Genomic DNA, 23,566 nt, shown 5'->3' on the forward strand with positions numbered 1-23,566 from the left:
TCAACATGGACCCCAGGTAAAATCCCCTTACTCTCGACCACCCTATGAACTCTTGCAAATGTGTGAACGCCTTGTTTCTCTGACCAGATTGCAAACTCCTTGGAGGTTCAGGCCATGTGTTTTCTCTTCCCTCCTATACCCCTCCAGCAAGTGTCACAGAGCCAAGCACCTAGCAGAGGCTGTTGCATTGCCAGGAGAGGGAAAACAAAGTAAGAATGTGAAATACATAAATGGGACAGATGTATGTTTCCACATTTGACCACTTGTCCCAAAAGAACTATTATCCTTGTACTAGTTCTGCCCTAGACAGTAATCTGATTGCCACACTATTCCCCAAGTCCTAGAATACAGCACAATTTTCCCTGATGGCAACAGCAATATCCTTCTCCTCGGCATGATTTTCCAGGCACAAGATGGGCTCATAGGTACAAAGAGACATGGCCTCAGTGATCTCATGCCTCAGGAGCCTGATGTAAGTAAAGAAGACCTACTGGCTGCCTTAGCTGAGGAGTAGAGGTGAATTACTTTGGGAGGATCTGCTCTGAGCTAAAGCTGAGAGGGAAAGGAGTGCTGAGGCAGGAGCAGCCAGAGCATCTGAGGAAAGCTGCCAAGGACATCTGGGTGACTGGAAGGAGAGAGTGCCTTCTGCCAGCAGGAGGGATGGGCGGGTCTGGGGAATGAACCAATAGGGCTGAGCCCAAGGCCTGTGTGGGTTCTGTGACCACTTGTGCACACTTGGCACCTAACCTCAGTGCAGTCTTGCTTCATGTCCCTAGACCCCTACCCTCATCAATGACTGTGACTTCAGTCCTTTTGTCAGGACCACACGGGGGGAACACTCAGGGATAATCCAGAGGTGAAGACAATCGACTTGATAAACAGGGATGGCCCCAACTTAAGACCTTTGCCCCATTATTACCCTGACATCTCTTCATTATCCTATATCCCAAGTCCTTACTTTCCCAGATTTGGTGGAGAAGGAGAAGGATTCCAAGACTGTTGCAAGCAGGGCCACTCCCAATAAATAAGACCATCCCATACCCTAGGGGCTCACAGAGTTGAGCTCCACTGGCCAGAAGAATCTTAATTCCAGCTGAAGGAGGTCTCTGTCTCTCCCCTGGTAGCTACCAATGACTCCACTATGAGAAGACTCCTAAGGTGATAGAATATTAGAGATAACATGCACGCTAGAGATTACATGTTCATCCAACACCCTCATTGACGGATGAGCGAACTTAAGAGTATGATAATGATATAAGTGTCCAAGGCCACCCAGGAAGTTAGTGAAACAACCTGGACTGGAACCCGGAAGTCTTGACCCAATACCATGCCTTGCTAGTTCTTCTCCTATCTTACCTGGCCCTGGCCCTTTTAGACGCCAGAAGTCTCCAGCCAGGGGCAACTCTGAACAACCAAGCAAGGAAGATCTGAATTTGCAAAACCTCTTTGCAGAAGCAGCTGCTCTTTAGGAGACCCTTGATGTTACAGCCAGGACTGGGAACTCTGTCTCTGCCTCCCTGCATCCCCCCAAATTGCTATTCTAAAAGCCTTTCTGGTTACCAAGCCTGCACCCTCTGGCCAAACACAGCACCTGATCTCATCCACTAATCAGACAGTCCAGGTGCCTCCTAGAGGTGGGTGTGACACCTTGTCAGGTGCAAGGTGGAAGTGGAGAGCCTTGCACAGACACTTCATAAATGTTCTGCAAGTGAATAACTAAGGTTCCAACGCTTCTGCACTCCCTTTAGCCCACCACTTCTGAAAGCATCCAGCAAACTTGTATTCAATCTGCGGATCAATCAAGTCAAACAAACAGATCTTTATTCAGCTATAATTGGGAAGGCAATCTACCAGGTGCTGAGCTCTATACAAAAACTGGTCTGAGTCCTTGCCTTCAAAGGACTCACAGGCCAACTCGGGGAGACCAGGTGAAATTATATTTGGATTATATTATAAAGCAGCAATACAAGAAGTGCCATGAAGCAACAAATGACCATTTGCAACACTATTGGAATAGATAATTTGCGTATTGGTGCACAAAAGAACACCATGAACTGCACAGGCCAGGGAAGTCTGAGGAAAAGGAAAAATCTGATCAGGACTTTAAAGGATGGGAAGTGGAGAGAAGGGACGAGCATTTCAGAAATTGGCAACTGTAAGAAAAGGTACAAAAATAGAAAAATACAAGTGTATTGAGGGTAGTGAGTAATAATAATCACAATAGTAGATGATGCTTATCATGTATCAGACATTGTTCTCAGCAACTAACATTTATTAATTCTCTTGATTCTCATGCAATTTAAACTATTTCTATTATTAAGCCACTTTTACAGTTGAGGAAACTGAAGTGTACAGAGGTTTAAGTAACTCACCTGAGGATACAAACTATAAGTGACTGAGCTGGGATTTGAGCCCAAAGGCTATACATCCAGCCACCGCTTTATACAGCTTCTCTCATTGTGGCTAAAGGAATTGATTTGTTGAAAAGGTGTGTTGGGGGAAAATCACAGAGGATCTTGATTTTTGTGGGCAGCAGGGAACCATTAAAGCTTTCTGAATAGGGACGTGGATCTGGATTTAGGTTTTTATTTTTTATTTCTTTAAAATTTTTATTGGAATATAGTTACTTTACAATATTGTGTTAGTTTCTACTGTACAGCAAAGTGAATCCGTAATACATATACATGCTGGATTTAGGTTTTTAAATTGAGATACACACAGGAAGAAAATCCTAAGGACACATTCATATAGGAAAAAGCACAGAGAAATATATTAGCACATACATGCAGATGTTCTTCCTTTTCATAGAGTGCCTTGTCCAGAGTTACTTCTGGTGGCATCTCAGATCTTAAACTACCAGATAATCAAATCCTTGGTCACTGGCACCAAGGGAACAACCAAAAGGTAAGCGGCCTTCAAATCTACCCAGGCACGTGCTCAAAAGCTAGGGACAGAGATAGGCTTGAAGGGTGGTGTATATACGGAAATAGGAGGCATCAGGAGAGAGTGGGAAAGAGTGGAGGGATGGAAGGTATCAGAGAACAAGTGAGAGGTCAGCACAATGAGTTGGGACCTCAGGTATGTAATTCAGCAATACCTTAACCATGATTGGATTGAAGCTTCTGGAAGAAAAAAATATATTGCCAGCTGTCTCCTTGAATATTTTATAATAGCAGATAATTTTTTAGTCTCTTCCCTCAATTTACAGGCTGAAATGGAAAATTCTTTTCATGCACAGAATGCTTTTATTTTTCTCTCTCTCTCTTTCTTTTTAAGACTCAATTTTGCTAATACGTTCCATCAAGGACTATACAGCTGAACTTGTCTCATGACCATCCACTATAATGAACGTGGGACAGATGAAGTAATAAGACCTCTGAAAGGGAGGTAACTGAAATGAGAACATCTTTTTTTTTTTTTTTTTCAGGAACTGTATGCACAAAGGAGCCTGCTTAATCCAATGAAGTAAAAACATTAGGTAATTTGAGTCCTGAGCAGAGATTAGATAATGGTCTTGGATGGGACCTTGGGAACAGTCATGGGAGATGAGGCATCATCCTGTTGAGATGGTCTTTGGGGAATATCTGGTTTGTGTGAGTGTTGTTTTGCTCCTGAGTCACAAAGCATGGGTTGTAGGGCTGGCCTTGGTCTGGGCTCCAGGCAAAGCTATGTACTTACCCTTGTAAACTGTGGTATTCAGTATAAGCATTGCTGCGATTTATGTCCACGCCTTTATGACCCCACTTTCGGAAATGGACTCCAAATCTGAGTTCCAGGCAGCTGTTTTATGTCCACCCACAGCAAAGCAACAGATAGATGATGTAGGGGCGGCGTGAGGAATGGTTTGTGAATGCCCAAATCATATATTTTTGTTTGAAGAATGGGTTGATTCATATGTGTTTAAGTGAGGACAAAAAAATACTCTAATGTAAGAAAATCAAAAGTTGTGTAGACATACCCTCTTCAATCACATGGCATTGAGAAACTGTGGCTGTTGGTCTCTCCTGCCTTCGCTTTCTTCTCAGCTGCTACTATCTGAGAAGACTTAAGCCCATGCCTGACGTTGAGTCATTTCTGGCTGAGGCTATGCATAAGGAGTTTGGAAATGTCACATTCCCAGACCCACATTCTAGGAACCAAGTCACTACTTTTGGGCTCCTACGTTGACCTAAATTCTTCCCTTTCAGCCAGATCTGTGATATCTGGCACCAAGAACAAACCTGGGTACCCTTGTGGCCCCAGGACCACAGTTCTCTCTATGTTGGCCTTTCTCTGTATGTTGGCCCAAGTCCCAGAGGTGAACTGTTATCCTGGTTTCCCCTCATAAGTTCTGACTTATTGTTCTGCCTGGATTTCTGCTTCTTCCTCTAGCACTAGGTACTCTACCCAACTTTCATCCACCCTTGTCCCTTCTTTCCACCATGAGGTGATCTGTGATGCCAGCTCATGGAATGACTGTGCCATAGGAAGGCACATTTGCCTTATTGGACCCTCATATTGATTCCTGTTCACTTAAGTCAGTGTCTCTCAATAGGAGTGTTACCACCCCCTAGGAGATATATTGGAAACTCCAGGGGGCATTTTTGATTGTCACAATTATTAGGAGGGGCACTAGTGACATTTATGGTGAGGAACCAAGGATGCTGGCTATTTGATCATGTGCAGCACAGGCACTACACCAACAAGTGTCGTGTATCCTGTGCAACCTTCAAAAGTCACACTGGACATTTGTGTGGAAAAACCTGTTTATAATTATCTGGCTGTGAAACTCAATCCCATTTTACTTGGAAATACAAGGTACTTCTGCATATTTTAATATACACTGACTTTTCTGCAAACACCTCCTAGGCATTTTTTTTTTTTAATTTATTTATTTATGGCTGTGTTGGGTCTTCGTTTCTGTGTGAGGGCTTTCTCCAGTTGCGGCAAGTGGGGGCCATTCTTCATCGCGGTGCGTGGGCCTCTCACCATCGCGGCCTCTCTTGTTGCGGAGCACAGGCTCCAGACGCGCAGGCTCAGTAATTGTGGCTCACGGGCCCAGTCGCTCCGCGGCATGTGGGATCTTCCCAGACCAGGGCTCGAACCCGTGTCCCCTGCATTGGCAGGCAGATTCTCAACCACTGCGCCACCAGGGAAGCCCGGCATTTTTAAAGGAAGAGAAGATTACACTGTATTTGTTCAGAACTTTACCAACAGTAGTCACAATTTCAGAAAAGCACTTCGCTGCCAGCAATTTGCTCTTGTTATTTGAGTTGTCCGCACACGTGTCTCTGTCTCCATTTGTCTCTGTCACGTTCACTCGGATCTCAAAGCAACTGCTTCATTCTACCTGCTAGTTAGTCATCCCTAAATATTAATACACTCCAGTACATATTATTTAATTATAAATTATTCCTCTTCTACCAGTAATTTTTCTTTATCTTTATAGTTAGGACATTGTATTGACTTTTAGAAATGTGTATAGGAGGTTTACAACTTGTGAATTTCTTTTCAGAATAATAAATGGGACCTAACAAAACATTCACTTAAAAATAGGTCATTGGATCTGATGGGGTTGAGAATCCTTGACCTAAGTGGATACTGTGATACTGTCCATGGAAGGCAGAAAAGGACTGAAGAGGAGGTCGGTGCATTCCTGGAAGAAGGCTGTAGCTGCCTACCAGGAGGTGTCATGGGTAGCATCCCCTTGAGGAACTAACCACCTTCCAAATTCCAGTGTTTACTCTCATCAGGTTTTCAGAAGTTTTCAGAATCCAGGGTCACTTGAATCACTCAAATCCATGAGGTTACTCATAGCCATAGTACAAGTTTACAGTGGGAGACATTTCTTCCCAGGGACTGAAAAGCTTATGTCCACTGCCCAGGGCAGCCAGTCCCAGGATCAGAATGAACACAGGATACTGAAGAGAGATCAGAAGAGGCACACCTGTCCCATAGCAACCACAAAAGGCAGGGTCTCTCCTTGGCATAGGGCTTGGGTGTGCACTGCCGAGTTAAGATGCCTTGGGTTTTTATTTCCTGTAGTCCAAGGTGACCATTTCCCCTCTGCCCACACCCTCACCCACCTTCATATAGTCTTCCCCCAGGCATTGTACAATTCAGTTGATTAAATACCTTCTACGAAATGACATTCACATTCTGGACCTGCCTTCCTCTGATTACATCTGGATTGCCTCCCTTGATTGGAGTTTCCTGAGAGCCACACATTTCAGATAGTCTCTTGCTTTACTCCCACAGGTGACTAACCACATCCATTGTGAACTTTACTAGTTCAACTCAGAAGGTGACCTTATGTCCCTGATCTCCAAATTCATGGAGAGGGAGACCTCCCACTGTTGCTTCCATATTCTGCCAAAACTGATGTCAGAAATGAGGACTGAGACTGTCTCAGCCTCCTTTCCTGCTCTGCACCAGTCCTATAGCTGGGACAGTTCTCCTGATTCTTAGCTCCATTTGATAGAGAATATTCCTGCCTCACTCCAGCTCCCCACTGACTCCCCTCCACCCCCCCCCCAGGTGACAAAGTTTCAGCACAGATCAAGCTGGAGACCACCTGAATTATGGCAATAACTGATTATGGTTCAGAAGAGATAACATGGGCATCAGGATATTTGGTTTTGGGGGGTTTTGTTTGTTATTTATTGTTTTTGAAGGTACAGTGACTCCACTCATATAGACTGGTCAGAGACGGAATGATGAGCCGATTAACTGAACAGTCTAGGTAATTAAGAGGTAGTATATATAACATAGATGAACAATGATTTTTGAAGAATTATTAATGAAATACAGTTAATTCAAAATGTATATTAACTCTAATTGAGTTGTTTTTTCATGGTTCAGAAGGGAAAAGTTCAGGAAAGTATGCTTGCGCCCCACCCACCTCTCATGATTATATTACAGACTGAAATAATTGTTTCCTCACACTTTTCATCTCAATCACCCAAATCCTCTCAGTCTTATCACTGTTCTCCGTGCTCTTTGACTTCCCAGAATTGAAACATTCAGTATTATTTCTGCATCAGTAAGAGTCAGTCACTGTAACCTCCTTGTAGCTTCAGCTCATTTTTGCATTATTTTCATTAACTTTTTTGATTGAGTGTGAAGAAGCTTCCCTCACCAAATCAAGAATTTATGTTAGTGTATATCTGTAAGGCTTTAATTTAATGCCGGCCATTCTTCTTCATTAAAAGAAGATACAGTAAATATAGCACAAGTCCATCGCTTTCTCCAAGAACTTTTAAATATTGAATGAACACTAAACTGAAATTTAAGTGTAAGAAATATTTTAAATTGTACATCATTTATTCATTCATTTAATTATGCATTACATGAAACATTTGTTAAACATCCATCATGTGGCAGACACTGTATTAGGCGCTGGAGATACTAAGATAGTAAGTCATGGTCCCAGTTCTCAAGGAGCTCGTAGTTTAAAAGAAGAGAGACAGGTAAATAAAAATACAAGTTCAACTCAGTGAAATGGGTACTACATGGAGGTTTGCTGATGCTCAGTTTTGGCACAAAGGAACTAAATGATCAACTCTACTTAAAACAGAGGGCTACAGGGACTTCCCTGGTGGTCCAGTGGTTAAGACTCTGCACTTCCACTGCAGGGGCGCAGGCCTGATCCCTGGTCGGGGATGGGGGTGGGGGGAGCTAAGACCTCGCATGCCCTGCGGCGAGGCCAAACTAAGATTTAAAAAAAAAAAAAAGGCTACAAAAGGTTCACAGAGGAAGATGCTTATAACAAGTTTTGAAGAAGAGGTAGAAATTTTCCCACTAGATACAGCAAAGAAGGACATTTCAGAAAGATGGAAGAGTGTGTGCTAATGTAAAGAGGCAAGTAACAGTAATTGTAACTTGTTCCCAATAACTGGGAATTAGAAGCAGTTTGATGGGACTAATGCCTAAGACAAGACCTTATAGGAGATAGAGCTGGAAGGGCTAGATCCTAAATGGTATTGAATACCTTGATAAAAGGTTTGGATTTCATTCAGTTGGCAGTCAGCAGTAATTGGGTGCTAAACGGGGAAGTGACATGATCAGATCTGTGGTAAGAAGACCACGATAGATTCCGTGTGGATGGATATATGGTAAGATCAGAGGTAAGGAGTGTGGCTGAAATAGTTGGCTGACTACTGAATATTCATGATGCAGGGAAGCATTTGCTCCACGAGTGTCAACATTTCCTAGATCTTTCCAGGTGGAACCACGTGGCTAGCTCTGGCTAAAGGAATGTGAGTAAAAGTGTATAGGGCATTCTGAGCCAAGGTGGTTAAGTGAATCTACCTCATACTGTCTTCCCTTCCACAGCAGCCCTGGAGGCCTCATGGTGAAGACGGCTGTGTCACAAGATGGGAGGAACCTGGATCCCTGAGTCAGAGAAGAGGTGCCCAGGAGAGCCACCCAACCAAGAACACCTACACTGAACTTTGCATGAGTAAAAAAATAATTTGTGTGTGTGTTAAGCGTCAGAGATCCAAATATTGTTAACACTGTTAGATTACCTTAATCTAACTAATCTGACTAATGCAGAAGGAGTATTAGGAGATGTTTGCAATATTTGAGATAAGATAAAGACTTTCCGTATTATATGCTGAAGTATAGGAGCCCTTGGAGAAGACAAGTGGAAGATGGAAGAAAGACGTATAATAATTTATGGATAATATTGAGAAGGCAGGAGGAGATAGGATCCAGAGCATAAGAAGCATTAGCTCCTTCAACAGGAGGTGGGAAAGAGGGATGACTATTTAAAACAGAAGAGAAGACACATCTATAGGTGAGCAGTAAGAAGCCACCTAGTTTTCCCTAAGACATAGGAGGTAAAGACATCTGCTGAGAGAGTGAAAGGATAGCAATAAAGGTCCAAGACAAATATTAATAGTAATTTCTGTGAAGAACAGGAGAGAGTTGGGCAGAGATATTTAACAAGTGAAAGGCCACCAGCCCACATGGTTGGATGAATTTTCTCCAGCCCAGCTCATCATTCTGGGTGTAGGGGGCAGATGATAGGTGGATTTTAGGATTGATCCAAGGTTAAAGGATTGCAGAGTAGGTGCATTGCAAGAACAAAGGAATTGTGGAATTGGCTCAGTAAGTTAGGATAGGCCTAGCTGCTGTAACCAGGGATGCAACAGTAATTCAGTGGCTCAAACAAGATAGAATTTTCCAATTCCAGGTACAATGGAGTATTCCACATATTCCACAATGGATGCAGCTAAAACAAAACAAAACAAAACAAAAAACCTGGACGTAATATATAGAGCAGACTTTTGAGGACTCTGAAAATTAAATCGTAGTTGGTGATTGGGGAAGAGGACTAGAATTTGAAGTACCATCAAACTGGTAGTAAGTTTGTCATCTTTTTGCTCCAATAAGCAGCATAAAACCTGAATGTGGGTATCTGCACAGAGGGAGCTCCAGGAGAAACCCTCTAGCTCTGGCTCAAAGAATCGAGAAGCGTCTCCTAATGCTCTGAGAGAGTGGGGGAAACCCGCCTTTTTTCTTTTCTCCATTCTCTTACACGCCAGCCCCTAAGAAATCCCATGGTGGCAGTGGCAGTGGCAGCATCTGTAGTGACGGTTGGACCTGCAGGATTCTAAAATGCTGAGGGAGGGGAACCTTTGTCTCTGATCAGAGGAGCTGTGATCATCTGTGTGGGACAGACCCCTGTTGCTTTTTGTTTTCTCTCTGTCCTCCTGCTGGTTGATCTTGGACATCAGTGTAATTGCAAAACTTGTGCAACAGAGTCAATAAAAAGCTCCAACTTTCTGGTTGGAGAATTCCAGGTAACCAGAAAGTACTGAAGAGACTGCCACAAGGAGGAGATTGGGAAAGCAACCCCATAAAGTTGCTTATGAATTCTTGGGCTCACTTCCAAGTGCATATGCCCATGCCCATGCTGACTCCAAACAGCATACAAGTTTAAGAACTGAACTTAAACTTGTTCAGTTAAACTTGTTCTAATAAGAACTTGGAATTCTTATTAGATACTATGGAGGACAGAAGGAAGTGGAACAACATTCCTAAAGTGAAGAAAGAAAAAACACTGTCAAGCCAGAATTCTATATCCAGCAAAAATACTTTCAGGAAGGAAGGTGAAATAAAGACATTCTCAATGAAGGAAAACTAAGAGCCAGCAGACCTGCCCAAAAATAATTGCTAGAGGAAGTCCATCAGACTGAAGAAAAATGATACCAGAGGAAGGAAACTTGGGATATCAGAAATGAAGAGAGAGCAACAAAAATAACAAATACATAGGTAAATATGAGAGTATTCTTCTCCTCTTGAATTATTTAAAATACTTTTCTAAAGCAAAAATTAGAAAATATCTAGAACTGAACAAAAATGGAAAATACAACACATCAAAATTTGTGGATGCAATTAAAGCATTGCTTAGAGAGAGATATATAGCATTAAATACTTATATTGGCAAAGAAGAAAGTTCTCAAATCAACAATCTAAACTTCCACCTTGAGAAACTTTTAAAAAGATGAGCTAAATCAACCCCAAACAGCAGAAGAATGGAAAAAATAAAGATATGGGCAAAAATCAATGAAATTGAAAACAGAAAACCAATAGATAAATATCAATGAAACAAAAAACTCAATAAAACTTGATAAATCCAGCAGTAGGCAGGGATTGCCAATATCAGGAATGAAAGAGGAATATGACTACAGACCCTATAGACATTAAAAGAATATTGAGGGAATACTATGAAGAAAAACTCTACACACAAAAATTCAACAACTTCAATTAAATTGACTAATTTCTTGAAAATTACAAACTATGAGATGTACTAAAGATTAAATAGATATTAAAGAGATTGAATTCATGGTTTAAAATCTTTCAAAAAAGGAAGCTCTAAACCCAGATGGTTCCACTGGTGAATTTGCCAAATGTTTAAAGAATAAATAACATTATTTCCACAGTTTCTTCCAGAAAATATAAGATGAGGGAACAGTTCCCAACTTACTTTATGAGGGCAGCTTTACCCCAATACCAAAACCGGACAAAGATAGTACTAGGAAAGAAAACTGGAGACTAATATACCTTATAAACAGAAACACAAAGATTCCAACAAGATATTAGCAATTGAATCCAGTAATATATAAAAAGAATAATACACCACAATCAAGGAAGTTTATCCTGGCAATGCAATGTTAGTTCAATATTTCAAAATTATTCAGTATAATCCACCATACTAATATCAAAACACAGCATTAAGAAAATGAATAGGTGAACCACAGATAGAAAGAAAATATTTGCAAAACAAAATATGTATCTGATAAAGGACTTGTATTCAGAATATATAAATAACTCTCAAGATTCGACAAAAACAAATTGGACAAAAGATTTGAGCAAACATTTTACCAAAGAAGCTATATTGTTGGCCCACAAGCCCATGAAAAGATGCCCCAAATTGTAGTCATTAGAAAAATGCAGATTAAAACTACAGTTTACCCAGTAAGACAGCTGAAATTAAAAAGACTGACAATATGAAGCCTTGGTGAATATGGAGAAACTGGAATCCTCATACATTATAAGCAGGCATGCAAAGTGGTACAGCCACTTGGAAAATCAGTTTGGCAGTTTTTTTTAAAGTTAAACATACACGTACCACATAGTCCAGTGATTTCATTCCTAGATATTTACCTAAGAAAAATAAAAATATGTCCTCACAAGACTTGTATTTGAATATAGCATAAACATCCATAATAACCACAAATGGTAATAATACAAATATTAATCATCTAGTGAACGGGTAATCAAAATATAGCATATCTATGCAATAGAATATTACTCAGCAATTAAGAGGAATGAACTACTGATACACATAACAGCATGGATGAATCTCAAAAGCATCATGCTAAATGAAAGAACCTAGTCACAAAAGTCATAACGTACTATATGATTCCATTTGTATGAAATTCTAGAAAAGGCAAAACTATAATGACCTGAAGCACATCAGTGGTTCCCTGGGGGAAAGGATGTACTGCAAAAGGGCAGAAGGGAGCTTTTGGTGAGTGAAAGAAGTGTGCTGAAACTGGATTGTGGGGGGCTGGCTGCATGACTCTGTACGTGTATGCATGCAATTTACCAAAATTCATCAAACTATACATCTAAAATGTAGGTGAATTTTATTACATGTAAATTATGCCACAATACAGATGTAAAAATAAAAATGAAGGTTAAGTAAAGATATTTCCAGACAAACAAAACATGAGAGAATTTAATGCCAGCAGCTGTAAACCAAAAGAAACACCACGAAGTTCTTCAGGCTAAAGGAAAATGATATCAGATGTTAGCGTCGAAGAGCACTGGAAAGGGTAAATGTGTGGTTAAATGTACAAGAATGTTGACTGTTTACATCAAAACAATAATAACCCCATATGTAGAACTAAAATACAATACAATGGTAATAATAGCTCAAACTGTGGGAGGGTGATAAATGCAGTTTAACTGTTGCAAAGTTTCTTGCCTTATTTAGGAAGTGGTAAAATCAAAAGTACTTACTTAAGGTAGACGGTAATACATCAAGAAGGCATATGGTAATCTCTAGGGTAACCACTAAAAGAACTATTGTAGGAATGTGTAACTAAAACGTGAAGAAGAAAAATGGAATAATAAAAAATGTTTTCATAATCCAAAAGAAGGCAAGACAGTTGGACCCCCAGGAACCTGTTGAGATCCCGGGCCTGATTCTCTGCCCACCTAGGCCCCTGCCAGCTGTGTGGGTCCTGGGGGAGTGGGAGGGAGGGAAAGGGGAGCAAAAGTAAAGGCCGGACCTCCGGGACGGCACCCCTGAGTGGTGGCTGGGGAAGGGAAGGAGTTCCTACACCCAGTGGGACCCACCCACGGTTAGGGGTCCAGCGGGGATGGGGTAGACCCTGGAGGAGATGGTGGGGGGGAGCGTGAAGGAACAGAAGGGAACGAGGCGAGTGCTTTCCCTGTCCACTTAGGCGCTGGGAAGCCTGTTGGGCTCCCAGGCCTAATCCTCTGCCCTCGGAGCCTCCCTCCTGCCGTGCAGAGCCCAAGCCCCGCCCCTACACCCCCACCCAGGGCCCCACCTCTACACTCGGAGACCCCCTCCCATGAGCTGGGCCTAAACCCCATCCACACAGCCTCACTCAGGGCCCTACATCCAAACTCTGGAACCCCACACCCCAGAGGGCCTTCTTTCCATATGCTGCCTCTCCCCTTCCATGCATGTCATAAGCAGAGGCCCCGTGCCACACTCAAACTTCACCCGCCACCTGCCTAGGTCCTACCCCACCCTAAACCCTGCCTCTGCCTAAGTTCCACCCTCCACCTAAACTCTGCCTCCACACCCAAGGCTTTTTTTTTTTTTTTTTTTAGATTGGGGTTCTGTTTTACCTTGTTGATTCTTTTATATTTTTATTTTTCCTAATAGATCTTTTACTTTTCTGATTTTATTTTATTCTTTATACTTTGTTAGTGATCTCTCCTTTTGGCTTGTTGCCCCCCCCCCACACTTTTTTTTTTTCTTTTTTCTGCTGTGGTTTTATTTTACCTAGTTGCAGTTGTTTCAATTATAGTTTTATTTTTCCTAATATATTCTTTATCTTTCTAATTTTATTTTATTTTTTATTCTTTGATATTGTACTGCTCCTTTTTTTCTTTCTTTCTTCCTTTTTTTTTAACCATGCCATGAAGCTTGCAGGATCTTGGTTCCCAGGCCGGAGGTTGGGCCCATGCTCCTGTGGTGGGAGCTCCAAGTCCAAACCGCTGGACTAACAGAGAACTTCAGCCCCTGCAGAATATCAATCAGAGTGAGGCCTCCCGGAGGTCCTCATCTCAGCACCAAATAGCCAAGACAATCTTGAGAAAGAAAAACGGAGCTGGAGGAATCAGGCTCCTGGACTTCAGACTATACTACAAAGCTACAGTAATCAAGACAGTATGGTACTGGCACAAAAACAGAAATATAGATCAATGGAACAGGATAGAAAGCCCAGAGATAAACCCACGCACATATGGTCACCTTATCTTTGATAAAGGAGGCAAGAATATACAATGGCGAAAAGACAGCCTCTTCAATAAGTGGTGCTGGGAAAACTGGACCGCTACATGTAAAAGAATGAAATTAGAACACTTCCTAACACCATACACAAAAATAAACTCAAAATGGATTAAAGACCTAAATATAAGGCCAGACACTATAAAACTCTTAGAGAAAAACATAGGCAGAACACTCTTTGACATAAATCACAGCAAGATCCTTTTTGACCCACCTCCTAGAAAAATGGAAATAAAAACAAAAATAAACAAATGGGACCTAATGAAACTTAAAAGTTTTTGCACAGCAAAGGAAACCATAAACAAGACAAAAAGACAACCTTCAGAATGGGAGAAAATATTTGCAAACGAAGCAACTGACAAAGGATTAATCTCCAAAATATACGAGCAGCTCATGCAGCTCAATATCAAAAAAACAAACAATCCAATCTAAAAGTGGGCAGAAGACCTAAATAGACATTTCTCCAAAGAAGATATACAGATTGCCAACAAATACATGAAATGATGCTCAACATCACTAATCATTAAAAAGTGCAAATCAAAACCACAATGAGGTATCACCGCACACCGGTCAGAAAGGCCATCATCAAAAAATCTACAAACATTAAATGCTGGAGAGGGTTTAGTGAAAAGGGAACCCTCTTGCACTGTTGGTGGGAATGTAAATTGATACAGCCACTATGGAGAACAGTATGGAGGTTCCTTAACTAAAAATAGAACTACCATAGGACCCAGCAATCCCACTACTGGGCATATACCCTGAGAAAACCATAATTCAAAAAGAGACATGTGGCGCGAAGGGGCGGGGCATGGCCTCGGGCACAGGGCACGGAGAAGGGCATGGCGCAGGGTGGGCGGCGTCGACGCCCAGCGGGATGACGGTGATGGCATGAGGGTGACGGGGGTGAAGGCACCCACACCACGCACTCCCACCTGGGCCCAGACATGCCAGTCCTTGTGAGGCAGAAACTTGAGAGGGAGCTGTCCTCTCCCTGAAGCCTCGCGGTGGAACAGCTGTCTGACCCGTTCAAAGGGAAGGATGAAATCTCTGCGCAGGCATGCGATGTGAATGGAAGAAGCCTGTCACTATGCAAACAGTACGGCACTCTGAACACACACTAAAGACAGCTCTCATCTCAAAGAACCCAGCACTTGTGTCACAGTATGAGAAGTTAGATGCTGGGGAAAAGTGTCTGATGGATGAAGCCTTCCGGCCAGACAGTAATCTCTTTGGACCCATTACTTTGCATTCACAGTCAGACTGGATAACCTCCCATCCTGAGGCTCCCCAAGACTTTGCAGAGTTTTTCAATGATCCTTACAGAAAGACACCTTCTCCACAGAAGCACAGTATTTATATACAGTGCATTGGATTGCTAGGAAACACTGGAAGTATCAGTGAAGAATATGTGAAATGGTTCAAGGGCTACTGTGAAGCATTTTTCTATGGCTTGATGGTAAAACTCCTAGAACCAGTTCCTGTCTCTGCAACGAGGTGTTCCTTTAGAATCAATGATAACACACAGAACCTACAGATTCATGCAAGGCAGATCCTGAAGTTCTTAAAAAAGAAGAAACCTGAAGATGCTTTTTGTGTTGTGGGAATAATAATGATCGATCTTTACCCAAGAGACTCCTGGAATTTTGTCTCTGGACAGGCCTCTTTGACAGATGGTGTGGGGATATTCAGCTTTGCCAGGTACGGCAGTGATTTTTACATCTCACACTATGAAGACAAACTGAAGAAGCTGCAGAAGAAATCTTCACGTGACTACTCAGTTTTTGATAATTATTACGTTCCTGAAGTGACTAGTGTTTTGCTGCTTCAGTCCTGTAAGACTTTAACCCATGAGATTGGACATATCTTTGGACTTCAGCGCTGCCAGTGGCTCGCATGCCTGATGCAAGGCTCCAACCACTTGGAAGACGCTGACCAGCGTCCCCTCGACCTTTGCCCCATCTGTTTATGCAAATTGCAGAGTGCTATTGGCTTCCACCTTAAAGACAGATACAAAGGGACACGGGTTCCAGCCCTGGCCCGGGAAGATCCCACATGCCGCGGAGCAACTAAGCCCGTGCACCACAACTACTGAGCCTGTGCTCTAGAGCCCACAAGCCACAACTACTGAGCCCACGAGCCACAACTACTGAAGCCCGCATGCCTAGAGCCCGTGCTCTGCAACAAGAGAAGCCACTGCAATGAGAAGTCCGCACACCGCAACGAAGAATAGCCCCCGCTCGCCGCAACTAGAGAAATCCCGCGCACAGCAATGAAGACCCAATGCAGCCAAAACTAACTAACTAAATAATAATAATAACAAGAAATTTACATTTAAAAAAAAAAGAGACATGCACCATAATATTCATTGCAGCACTATTTACAATAGCCAGACATGGAAGCAACCTAAGCATCCATCAACAGATGAATGGATAAAGAAGATGTGGCACATATATACAATGGAATATTACTCGGCCATAAAAGGAAATGAAATTGAGTTATTTGTAGTGAGGTGGATGGACCTAGAGTCTCTCATACGGAGTGAAGTAAGCCAGAAAGAGAAAAACAAATACCATATGCTAATACATATATATGGAATCTAAAAAAAAAAACTGGTTCTGATGTACCTATGGGCAGGACAGGAATAAAGACACAGACGTAGAGAATGGACTTGAGGACACAGGGCGGGGAAGGGTCAGCTGGGACGAAGTGAGAGAGTAGCACTGACATATATACACTACCAAATATAAAATAGATAGCTAGTGGGAAGCAGCCGCATGGCACAGGGAGATCAGCTCCATGCTTTACAACCACCTAGAGGTGTGGGATAAGGAGGGTGGGAGGGAGATGCAAGAGGGAGGGAATATGGGGTATATGTATGCATATAGCTGATTCACTTTGTTATACAGCAGAAACTAACACAACACTGTAAAACAATTATACTCCAATAAAGATGTTAAAAAAAAGAAAAGAAGGCAAGAAATGAGAAATAAAAGAAGAAAGCACAAGAGGACAGATAGGAGAGAAATAGCAAGTGTTAGACTTAAACTGTATCATTAACTATTAATTATTTTAAATGTCAGTGGTCTATGATCCTATTAAAATACAAAGTTTGTCAGAGCAAATAAAAACACAAAAACCAGCTAAATGCTATTAATAAGAGCCACACATTAGAGAGAAAGATGAGAAAGATTGAAAAATAAAAGGATGAGTAAAGACATCCTACCCAAATACTAATCAAAGTAAATCTGATGTCGTTAAATTAATATCAGACAAAGTAGATGTTGAGGTAAGCAGTATTGCTAGAGGTTAAAGGGGACATTTCATAATTAAACATATTTTAAAATATTACCCGTTTCTATCTTCCTTTCTTTTGTTAAGTGCTATAATTTTCTAATAATAGAATAACTATATTCAGGTAAGATGATGATTCCAAAATGCCGTGTCATTTCAAGCACAAAAATATGATGAAACCAATTTTTTAAAAATTATTGCCCATCCATGCCTGCCATTAGACTTCTAAGAGTGACACCTTTGAAAATGTTAGGACTATTACATTTGCTGATCACCAAAGATTTTATTTGTTCCTATATAGCATTAATGTGCAAAACTACTTATTGCATCTGTCCTGTTTAATAGTCTGCTTCTCTTTCCTCTTTATTCTTCTGAAGTCATGGGTAATGAATTCACTCAGAAAACAGGAGTGAGTTAGCACTGCCAAGACAAACCAGTTTCATTAGCTTAATGAAAATAGTTCAGGGGAAAGACCTTCATCAGCTATTATGTGTCTTGATGAGAGTTCGGACATAACCTGTCTTTAAAAAAATAACTACTGTAGCTTCATGTTCAGCTATTTTTTTCTGGACATGCATCTACCTTCTAATATACCCTTAAACAGAAAGTAATAAATGTAAAGCTATAGAACTTTGTATAAATGTCAGGTTCTGTTATTATTTTTCACCAAATTCAGAACGCCATCATTCAGAAACCACATATGATTCAGTGAGGTGCTTTTGCTCATAAAAACCATTTAGTTTCTCTCAGGGAGCTGTAGCCAGAGGAAGAGACACTCTCTAAACATTGAACCAGGAGCTGTTCAGGTAGAACACTGTGGAGGACACACGGAATGTGTCCATCGTTCAACAACTTCATTTGAATCAGAACCAGTAACAAAACAACAACAAAATGGAGGGGCCATCCTTTCCAAGCTTTGATGTCTTATAAGCTGGTGGAGCTAAAATTTACTGTAACTGTAGGCACACTGAAACTGCGAGATCTGAGACGGTGTGGCCAGGGTGTAGGGCCCTCAGAGGAGGGAGTGGTTATCAAAACGCAGAGGAAGCATCCTGTGCAGAGAGGAGCTAAGACTTTTGGTTGGTGGGCAGGAGAGAGCTGGGGAGGGGAGCAGAAAAACCTTTGCCTTACTCTCCTTCCTCTTTCGCACCTCCTGCCAATAATCTCTACTGGCCAAACACAATGGGAAACCAGCAAGCAAGTTGGTGCAGCCTTTGTGGGAACAGAGTAAGATGGAGAAGTGTACAGAGAGGATCTGGAGGAGCACAGGGAAACTATCTGGCACAGGGGCTGTCGCAACTGTCTAGATAAGAGACCACTTACTGAATTTGAATCTCAGCTCTGCCATAAACTGTGTGCTGTTTGACTTTGTGGAAGATGCTTAACTGCTCTGAGCCGCAGTGTCCTATTCTGTTAAAATGAGGGGGAATATCCTTACCTCACAGATTATTGTGAGGATAAGGTTAACATGTGTGTCATTTAGTGCAGTGCCTAGCACACAGTAAGTGCTAGATAAATAAGTTACTTTCCCTTCTTCGTTGAACTTATTCTCTGCTTGCCTCTTTTAAGCCAAGCCTAGAGATCTACTTTCTTTTTAACATTAGCATGCTGTAGAAAGATCCTCTTATTCGTAAAGGCCCTGGGGAAGTGTTAGGATCACTCCTATGTCAGATACATTACAGTTATAATTGCTTTGGATCATGGTATTATTTAAGCAGAAAAACATTTATTTTTCATTCTTCAGAAATGCTGTGCACACTACAAGGGACTAATTTGGCCCTTAGCAAATAATTCAACATAAATTACCGCCTATTTACCAGAAGCAGCAGTTTATTTCCTAGGACCACTAGACACTGACATCAGCTGTACCCTATTTGTTTGTGTCGGGTAATGAGATACTCTGCATGCAGAACACTTCATTGGATCGCCTTTGGGGGAAGCTCAGAAGATTTGCTATAAGCCAGTTGCTCATTCCAAGGATAAGAAGAACATTTCTTATTGTAAACTACACACAGATTTGCCAGGTCATTTCCAAGTTCTGATGGCAAGTCTATAATGTATTCTTATAGTCGTCTAATGTTTTTATCCATGATCCCTCAGGCTGGAATGTTTTCTGCTATTCCATTCACCCAGAGTAATTCTAAAACAATGATGGTTGCCCTGCTGGCTGGGCCTCCAGAGGAGTCTGGACCATGCCCAGACTACAGGCTTTCCCTGTGGGGTGGTCTGATGACGGGGGTGGGGAGGGGTGAAACTGAAGGTACTAAGTGCAGTGTTGAGAAAGGCCCACAAAATGATAATAATGCTTGCATGTGTATCCACTTCCCACTTAGCAATTTCACAGCCATTATGCCAGTTGAGGTGGGTAGGATAATTACCTGCTTGCTCTTTTCAGATGAGAAAACTGACTTTCAGGGATGTTAAGTAGCTTGCCCAAGGCCTTCCAACAATTTGGGTTGACACAAGGATTAGAATATAGGTCTAAAGAACTTGTCTAGGGATGAAAAAGCAAACTTACATCCCAGAGTCACTTGCTAACTGCCTGGTCTCTGTAAAAGAATGAAACAAAGACCACCAGAGCTTTAACAGTAAAAAAAAAGAAAGCAGAGTAAAGTTTATTTCTTTGCCTGACAAGAAAACACTCATCAGTTTAAAAAAAAAAAAAATTCAGTGACTAGTTTGCTGAGGGGGAAAAGTCAGAATTTGTAAGTGCTTTAGAAAGGTAGAGGGGATTCAAAGTGGTTATGCTAAGTAAGCGTTGAAAACTAATCCTTTGGATAGAATGGAGCCAGACCCTAAGTCTTAACATGATCCATTAAAACAAGCCCCACTGTCCATTGATCTGGAGAGTCTTTAGTTAGGCCCAGTGAGGGTCTGGGTGAGGGCTCACTAGAAGTTGATGTTCCTTTTTCAGCTTCAGCTGGTTACAATAGTTAAGGACGGCATTCAGTTTTGACATCTTCTCAAACTCTCAAAATTCTCAAATATTTATTGGAATTACACAGAGGGCTTGCTGAAACAGATTGCTGGGCCTAACCCCAGAGTTTCTGATTCAGTAGGTTTGGCATAAAGCCTGTATTTCTAACAGGTTCCCAAATGAAGTTTTGTGGCTGTCCAGGGTCCATGATTTGAGAACCACTATCCCAGACACATGATGCTATAAAGGGGCAGTTTTCATTTTATACCTCTTTGATATCAACGTCCTCTTTGGGATCTAACTACCAGATGACTCCCTTGCACCCAGGAGGGACAGAGGTCTCTCCTGATAATAACCTTCATATTCAACTTACAGAAGACCTGCCTTTTTTTCCATCAGTAGTTTTCAGAGGAACTATTTTTATGGGGGAGGAGGGGATAAAGAAATTGCTCATAGAATCTAAAGTCAACACACCTTCATACCACAAACTTTATCTATTCATTTCCCTTCCTGGTGGGGAATCAGTAGTGAATTATTTGACTTGCCTTTTTAAAAAATAGCATTACATGCATTGATTCAATCTCATTACATTTAGTTTGCTTTTATTACCTTACCCTCCCTGATCAGTAATCACATTTTTCCATCCTCATAACCTTTTCCCATCTGATTTTTGATGAGTGTACAATCTGATTTATTTCTGCTGTGATTCAGCCTTACACTTCTCCAAGCTTACAATTCTCCTTGTAAGAATCCAGTGTTCTCCATTTACACCTTCACTGTTCCTTTGTTAGACACATATCCTAAGTAAATAGTAGTTATCTGTGTACCTGTTTGTGTCTTCCAGTGGACTGGTATCTACGGAGAGAAGGAGCTTATTAGAAGGCTTTGTTTTCCTCATACCACTAGTCTAGGCCCTACTCATAATAGGTGCTTAATAAGTACTGGTTTCAGTTTGTTGGCAGGTCTTAATGAGATATGCCTTAGCTGATTCTTCTTTTTTAATTCATATAAGTAAAATTCACACTTTTTGGCATACAGTTCTGCGTCATGACAAACATAAAAAGCCCTGTAACCACCACCACAATTAAAATACAGAACTGTTCCATAACACTAAGAAACTCCATCATACATGCTGCCTCTTTGTAGTCAAAAACTCCCCTTTCCCTTAGTCCCTGGAGACCACTGGTCCATCCTTCGTCCCTGTAGTTTTGCCCCTTCCTGATTGTTATATAAAGGGAATGGTGCAGTGTGTAGCCTTTGGATATGGCTTAGTTCACTTAGAAAAGTGCTTTTGAGAGTCGTCCATTTCAGTGACTGTATCAGTAGTTAATTCTTTGTTGCTGCGTAGTGTTCCACGGATGCTGCACAGCTTGTTTATCCATTCACTAGCTGAAGGACCTTTGGGTTGTTTCCAGTTGTAAATATTTGCATACAGGTTTTGGGTGAACATAAGTTTTCATTTCTCTTGGATAAATAACTGAGAGTGGGATTGTGGGGTAATATGATAAATCTATGTTTAACTTTTTAAGAAACTGCCAGAGTTTCCTATAAGGTAGCTGTACCACTTATCAGCAATATATGAGTTCCTGTAACTTTGTCAGTTTGTTTTGCTTTAGACATTCTAATAGATGTATGGTATTTTGTCATTGTGGTATTAATCTGCATTTCCCTAACAAATAATGATACTGAGCACCTTTCCATGTGCTTATTTGCCATCCATGAATTATCTTCTTTAGTGAAATATCTGTTCAAATCTTCTGCCTATTTTTAAATTGAGTTGTTTGCTTTCTTACTGTTGAGTTTTGAGAGTTCCTTATATATTTTGGATAAAAATCCTTTGTCAGGTATGTGATATGCAAATATTTCCCCCAGTCTATAACATCTTTACAAAGCTTTAAATTTTGATCAAGTTCCATTTATTAATTTTTTTCTTTTGGGAATCATGCTTTTGCTACTCTAAGAACTGTGTGCCTAACTCAAACAAAGATTTTCTCCTATGTTTTCTTCTCAAAGTTTTATAATTTTACGTTCTTATTTAGGCCCATGACCCATTTTGAGTTAATTTTTGTATAAGTTTGGAGCATGGTTTGAGGTTCACCTTTATGCATTTGGGCATCCAATTGTTCCTGCACCTTTTGTTGAAACAACTGTCCTTCCATTGAATTGCATTTGCCCTTTTGTCGAAACCCAATAGACCATACTTGTGTGGGTCTACTTCTGGATCCTCTATTCTGTTTTACTGATCTGTATACTTACCTTTTTACCAATACCACACAGTTTTTATTTAAAAAGACTTTTTAGGAAGTCTTGTAACCAGGTACTAAGAATCTTTCAACCTTGTTCTTTTCCAAAATTATTTTTATTACCAACCCTCCCTAGTCAGTCCCCAACAAGGGTCCTCCTGCCTGGTGTCACTCGTGCCAAAAGAATGAGACCCAGTTCGGTTCAGAAGCAAAGGAAATCTTTATTCTTTGATCAAAGAATGGAGATGTGAGCTCACGCTCTAGAGCACATGCTCGCCCCAAAAAGGCCAACAGTGGGCGGGGCTGCTTTATATGGATCGCCTCTGTGGCGGAAGGGGGTGGAGCTCTTGCCTGGCAGGTGCAGCTGCACTGCTCACGCACGTTCCAGATCACCCCAGACCACAGTGCGGGCACAGCGTCTCTGCACACGGCCCACCGCCGCCGCTGCCGCCGCCGCCATCTTCAATTGAGTCAGGTGCAGCGTCCCTGCGCTCGGCCGGCTGAGCTGAGGTGTCGGCGCAGCCATTTCACGTTAGGGACTCTGGTCTGAAGTGCTGGGTGCAAGACCTCTGCACGCCGCCCCCCCCCCCCCCCCCCCCGCCCCGCCATGAGCAACTGAAACTAGACAAAGCACAAAGGAAAAGAAAAAGGTTAGACTTTATCTTACTACCGAGATTCTATTTTTATTGCCTGGGAATTGTTAATGGGCTTTGCCAGTGGCAAATCCCTCCTCTGTCTTTTGTCCTGCTCCTCATTCTTGAGGGGCGCTGAGGGGTGCAGGTCCATCTTCTGTAACTGCTTTCTGCTGAGGGCAAGGAGCGGAACTTCTCCTCAGCTGCCTTTAGATACATTTGATGGTCACCAGACCTCAGCCCTGACTGTTGGTATCCCTGAGTGACCACCTTTTGTCTAACCTTTTGGAGACAAAGGGCACCAGACAATTTGAAAAAGTAGTGGTTACCAGTGGGGAGAGGGAAAGGGGAGGGGCAATATAGGGGTACGGGAGTAAGAGGTACAAACTATTAGGTATAAAATAAGGTACAAGGATATATTGTACAATACGGGGAATATAGC

General features: G+C 41.7%; 1 protein-coding gene and 1 long non-coding RNA gene across 2 annotated transcripts in view; both read left to right on the plus strand.

Moving 5' to 3' along the window:
* LOC137765728 (uncharacterized) overlaps positions 1-8,482 on the plus strand; it is a 41,115-nt gene extending 32,633 nt beyond the window's left edge. Inside the window, exons 2-3 of the long non-coding RNA XR_011074248.1 lie at positions 3,428-3,478; positions 8,314-8,482. This is a non-coding gene — a long non-coding RNA (uncharacterized lncRNA). The remainder of the gene's footprint in view (positions 1-3,427; positions 3,479-8,313) is intronic.
* Positions 8,483-15,117: 6,635 nt separating this feature from the next.
* Positions 15,118-22,996, plus strand: LOC137765913 (archaemetzincin-2-like). Its single transcript, XM_068545664.1, has 3 exons — positions 15,118-16,076; positions 19,433-19,592; positions 22,851-22,996. The coding sequence occupies exons 1-3, from the start codon at positions 15,129-15,131 to the stop codon at positions 22,994-22,996; spliced, it is 1,254 nt and encodes a 417-aa protein (XP_068401765.1). The 5' UTR covers positions 15,118-15,128.
* Positions 22,997-23,566: the final 570 nt, after the last annotated feature.

This window comes from Eschrichtius robustus, chromosome 6, assembly GCF_028021215.1.
Source record: "Eschrichtius robustus isolate mEscRob2 chromosome 6, mEscRob2.pri, whole genome shotgun sequence".
Classification (NCBI taxonomy): Eukaryota; Metazoa; Chordata; class Mammalia; order Artiodactyla; family Eschrichtiidae; genus Eschrichtius; species Eschrichtius robustus.